Below are 5,583 nucleotides of genomic sequence, written 5' to 3' on the forward strand. Positions count from 1 at the left end.
GCACCGTCAAAAGGTGTGTTGTCTTCAGATTGGCCATCGTTGCCAGCACCACTCTGGCAAGCTCTGAGTCCAGCCCCGAAAGAGGCTCGTCCCATATGTTGAACTCCTTGCAGTTGAGCAGCCCTGCAATGACCATTGCCCGCTTTTGCTCTCCCCCAGACAGATTCTTGCAGAGGGTTTTCTTTGACCTTGACATTCTGAAGAGGTCCAAATAGCCATCCACGTCCTGGGAGGTTTTTCCGCAGCACGCGGCAATTGAGCAGAGAATAACATACAGCGGAATGGCTTCGTAGTTTATGGAGGCCTGCTCCGCATAGTTCACGCGGGAGAACCACTCCATTAGGTCTCTCCGCCCAAACGTCCCGTCCAGCGCTTCAACATGGATTTCTCCATATGTTTTGTGGGACGGGTTGCAGTGCCCGGCCATTCCCTCAAGCAGGGTACTCTTCCCGTCTCCGCTCAGCCCAATCATCGCCACCATCTTTCCTTTCGGGATGGACAGCGACACGCCCTTCAGAATGGAAACCCCCTTTTTGGTTTCTAGCCCATAATTTTTCATTTCCAGAATAAGCCCGGAGGAGTTTTTGGCCTTTTCTGCGCCCCCCTCTCTGCTATCTTCGGGTTGGGCGGTTGCATATATGCTAGACCCGCTGCTGGCATGGCCCTCTAGAGGCGCGTTCTCTTTTTCTGGTGTCCTAAAGTCTTTTCCCATATTTTAAAAACATTTCCTGTATTTATGCTTTAAATCTGATGATATTCTAAGGCCTGCAATGCACATTAATATATGTTTTTTGATTTTTAACAAAACCACGAATATTAGTGTTTTTGGAAAAAAATCCTTAATTTTATCTAGAACTTTGCACAGGCAATCTGTTTTTATATAGGACTAGTTCGATTTATTGAATAATTTCCTGCGCACACAGCTGTTTCCAGCATTCAATGGCGCTTTTGGGGACTCTTTGCAAAACTTGCAAAAATAAAGAATAAAAAAGAAAAATGGAAAGACACTTCCAAGTTGCACATTCTCTTCGCTCTTCATCCGCTCCTTTCACCTGTCTGCCCCGCAAGCTCCTTTGCGGTCTTTCGCAGATGTGCTTCTTTCCTTCCCTTGCGCTCCGGGCGCATTCCATTACTCTCAGTCTGGGCTTACATGGTCACGAAGATCAAACAGCCCTAGCGAGCGGCCTTTTTCTTCGCCGCAACTAAAAAGGGGCAGGAATGGCACCCAAGGAGGCACGAAGCCTGTCCAAAAAGCGTCGCTTTGTGCTGTTTTTATATAGTTTACGCAAATATTGGGTACTGTGCGCTGAATGCAATGCTGAAGTTGGCTTTTGCAGAGCAGAAATGCGTCTGGCCTGGGCAAGAACAAATGCAGTGTGCAATGCCTGCACGGTGGATGCCTAAACACGCGCCGATGTGCGTACTGGGGTTCTGGAAACAACAATGCTTCAGCCTGCGCCTTCCAGACACACCGCTTGAAAACGTGTTGTTCACCTCTGGGAGAAGCCATATGGTTTGGCAAGGGAAGTTTTATGTTAGGGGTGACTCTCCGGCCCTAAGATTTTAGAATAGCAGGCTATTTAGTTCCGTCTGAGCGCGCAAATGCGTGAGGAGCTTTGCATGATGGCGCACACAAAAAAGCAATGCCAACGCATGTAAGAATGGGTTAGGCCGCAGCAAAATCTCTGCGAGCCTGTTGCTAGTCCCGCCCAAAGCCCGTACACAGGCTTAGCGCAAATCGATGGAGATGCCGGCGGGGCTTTGGCTTTCTGGGCTTTTTTCAGCGCGCCTTGCGTTTTGGCTCAGTAGGGCAGGCTTTGCGCTGGCACTTTATCAATTATGATGCTGCACTCTTTATTGATTTAAAAACTATAAATTGGGATGAGTAGAAGTGTTATTTTTGCAGTTTTTTTGGGCGGCGCAGCCTGCACACGCAGAGCGCATGGGTTCCGGGCGCCCAGGAAAGCGCGCTGGCCTTCCGTGATGCTTGCCCATTTGGAGAGGGGGCGTGCTCTGCATAGATAAAAAGCGCCGCCGGCAGCTGGTGGCGCACTGCGACTTGTACAAGTATGCAGGCGTTTCAAGCATGCGCAGCCAAAAGCCAGAAAAAGCAAACCCCATTCTAGTGGGCATGTGCGCATGAAAAACCGCGTCTTTTTGTGGGAGCGCGCAAGTGGCGCAGATGTTGCAACCTTGTTTACGCCTGCCTGCAGCCTCGTGGGAAATGCAGCAGCCGCTTTTCCACAGAAAGGTTGCACACCTTTTTCTCTCTCCATCGCAGCGAGAAGCTCTGTTGCATGTAAAAGAGCCAGGCTTCCGTGCGCGAACAAATTAAAAAAATGGTTTTTTAAAATTAAATGAGGTTTCTTTTCCTGCTTCCAATGTTGCTGGCGCTAAGCAAGGGCGCCGCGCGCCTGCCGCTTGACGTGCTAGTGGACGCGCACAGCGCGGTGTTTGGCGAAGAGGCGGTATCCATAGACCCCCGAGGGCCACTCAGCCTTTTGCGCGGATATGTGTATGCCCAGCAAGGATATATGCACAACAAAAGATTCTTTTCCCCTGAGATAGAAACAAGCTACAGCCTGGGCTTTAGCGCGGAGGGCGCGGGCGTGCCAAGGAGTGTGTTCAAGCGGCAGGCAGAGCTGGACCGGGCATACCCTTCAGAAGGCGCCTGCGCCGAGTCCGAGTCTGCCCGCAGATACCATAGCATGCTTGTGCAGATGTTTCCATCGGGCGCCGGAAGCCTTTCCATTTGCTCCGGCCGGAAAGACTCGCTGTATAGGTTTCTTCAGAGCGTGTGCAGTCAGACACAGGCGTGTTACGTGCTTGCCGCGTTGCTGCTGTTGAGCGAGGGCGAGAGCGTGCCTATTGAGGCGACGCAGAAAAGCGTCACACTATGGAAAAGCTGGGACAGCAAGGCCCAGTTTGAAAAGGCAGCCAAAGGGCAGAAAGGGAGCAGCATTGGCCCCTATGCGGTTTTCCATCTAGACACCAGGGCGGGGGACGAAAGGCACTCGCGAAAAGAGGTGGCCCAGGTTGTAAGGTTTTTTCGCCAGCATCAAGCGCAAGCCTGCATGCCCTGCACGCAGGAGGAGTTCCAAGCCGGGGCGTTTTTAGACACTCCTCAGTTTCTTATACAGGCGTATGTCTTTGAGTACATATACAGCAAGGAGGATGCGGTCGAGCTTGCAAGATGTGCATATGAAATCCTGAGGAACCTAGGCCAGAGAATGGATGCAAACGGCGGCACGCTTCGCACGTATTTTGTCTATGCTGGAGAGAGAGGCCGTGCCGAGGAAGACCTGTGCATGCTCCAGGAGGCGCAAGCAGCTCTAGAAAAGCTGAGGTGGTTCCCGCTTTCGAGCTTGGATGCGCACAAAAGCGCGCCCTTATATGACAGACGCCTTGGCGCGTTTTCCAAGGAAACCTTCAGCAGCTGCGTGGAAGCGGGGCTGCTTTTTCTGTTTTGCTGTCTTGCATTTGACCCCGAGAAAAAAAAATACAGCGCCAGAAAGCTGCTGGGCAAGCAGTTCCACGAGGCCGCTGCGTGCGACTTGCGGGGCTTTTTCTGCGCTGGCAAAAGCCCCCAGGAGCAGCCCGCTCGCAGCCTGGCAGCAAAACAGTGGCAAAAGGTGGTCTCAGATCTGCCGTGCGGAAGGATAGCGTATTGCAAAGGCCCCCCGAACAACGAAATGCGCACCGGGCTGCTGAATGTGCTGTACGCGGTCGCGCGGGTGACTGGCAGGCATGCAGAAGAGAACGCGCAGATAGACGCGCTTTTGGAAAAAGTAAACAGCAAAGAGGAGTCTCCGCACGAGGCGTGTGCGCATGTAGCGGCATATGCCAGCAGGCTGCTGTGTCTGCTTTCTGTGAACAAGCAGCTGAAGGTCGAATTTCAAGACATCAGAAAAGGCATGCGGAAGGACGGGGTGCAGGATGTCTTTGGGTCTGTTGTTCTGAAGTATGCGGGCAAAGACTGCAAGGACGTGCAGGGTCTGCGCTTGGACTTCTTTCCCGGGCATCTGAGCACTTCCCTGCTGCAGCCCAAGATCTGGCTGTCAAGCGAAGAGCTGTGCAGGCTTGCCGCCGCGGCCTCTGCGTGCAGGCGCCAGAAAACCTTTGTTGGGTTTTTGTTTGCCGAGCACATAGACGCTCTGGCCGCAGGGCCTTCTCAGGAGAGCGAGCAAGACGAAGCGCACAGAGTTGCAAGGCTTGTGCAAGACGCAGTGCTGAAGAGCCCAGGCAAGCTGAACGCGATTTTTATGGGGGGCTGCATTGCAGAGCCGTCCTGCAAGAGCAGCTTTGCCCGCAGCCTTTCTCTGTACGCCAAGGGAGAGCGCATTGCGCTGACTCGAGCACACCCTATTGTGCGGCTGATTTCCAACCTTCTGGCCAGCGCCTCGCTTGACAACTGCTCGGTGCAATACAGCATGCTGGTGGCGCTTGCGTGCACATACGGGCTGGAGGTTCTGCGCCCGAAGGTTGTGCTGTCGCGCAGCAGGGAGTCCTTCTTCTTCAAGAGCCCGCAGCTGCCCGCGTGCATCAAAGGGCACACACTTGAGGGATATCCAAGAGCTGCGGAGATTCTTCTGGGGTACTTCCGGGCCTACACAACAAAGGCAGAGCATGCGCTGCACCTGAGCAGCGCGCTGTCTGGGTGCCGGGCTGTGTACAACGTGTTCCATTGCCTCTCCTCGGACCGCACAGGCGGGGCGGCGGAAGAGCTCTCTCGGATGCTTTGCAGCCCGGGCGACAAAGGCGTGCCAGAAGACGCTCTTGCGCTGAAAAGCGCGCTGTCTTTTGTGTGGTTCAGCATTTCGTGCATGCAGCGCGCAGACAGCCCCGAGCTGGTTCTCCGGCTGTACCGCGCGATTGACGTGGGCACGCCTGTTGCGGGCACGCTGGACAGATTTGACCATATGTACGACGGCAAAAGAAAAAAGCACACTGTGCGCTACATGGAAAAGCACAGGGCTTCCCTGGAAAAGGCCGGCGGAAAAGCAAAGTTCGCGGAAGTCCTGGAGGCCTTCTCTGGCATACGGCCTCCGCGCGCGCCATGAGGGAGCAGCGCTTCTGCCCAGTGGCAGCCGGGTTTCCATGCAGCCTGTGTGTCTGCGTTTTTGTTCCAAGAAAAAATAAAGTACTATACTATGCTTCCAGAGTTTAGAGCAAAGAGGCCGCGCAGGCAGGCAGCAGCTGCGTGCACAGGAGCCGGAAGCAAAAGCCCGGCATGCGTTGGAAGAGCTGCTCGTGCATTTTGCGCTTCTTGCCCAAACAAAAAGTGCAGCACTCTGTGTTCCCACGCGGTCTCCCATCGCAGTACTATCAAAGCTGTCACGCGCTTAACTTCAGAGATCGAACGGGTTCTGGTGTGAACGCGAGCATATGGCCGCACGTTTTTTGTCTGTGCTCCGGGACCGTGTGTGCTGGCGCTGCGCAAAGCAGAAACATGGGCGCGCAAGCAAGCTGGAAAGCTGTGCGTAGGAAGTCAATTAATAAATCTAGCTAGTTGAATAACCCGAATAACAACCCGAATTAACAATGCATTGAATTCGGGCTTCTTCTCTCTGCCGGGCATGGCTG

General features: G+C 53.8%; 2 protein-coding genes across 2 annotated transcripts; one reads left to right on the top strand and one right to left on the bottom strand.

Moving 5' to 3' along the window:
* NEMAJ01_2349 (uncharacterized protein) lies at positions 1–712 on the bottom strand (the record flags this gene model as incomplete). The annotated part of the gene is made up of 1 exon (XM_047916187.1): positions 1–712. A coding segment is annotated over one exon (712 nt), but the record flags the coding sequence as incomplete, so codon positions are not given.
* A 1,645-nt stretch (positions 713–2,357) lies between these two features.
* Positions 2,358–5,060, top strand: NEMAJ01_2350 (uncharacterized protein; the record flags this gene model as incomplete). The annotated part of the gene is made up of 1 exon (XM_047916188.1): positions 2,358–5,060. The coding sequence occupies one exon, from the start codon at positions 2,358–2,360 to the stop codon at positions 5,058–5,060; it is 2,703 nt and encodes a 900-aa protein (XP_047772145.1).
* Between the last annotated feature and the right edge of the window lie 523 nt (positions 5,061–5,583).

This window comes from Nematocida major (assembly GCF_021653875.1).
Source record: "Nematocida major strain JUm2507 chromosome Unknown 2329, whole genome shotgun sequence".
NCBI lineage: Eukaryota > Fungi > Microsporidia > Nematocida > Nematocida major.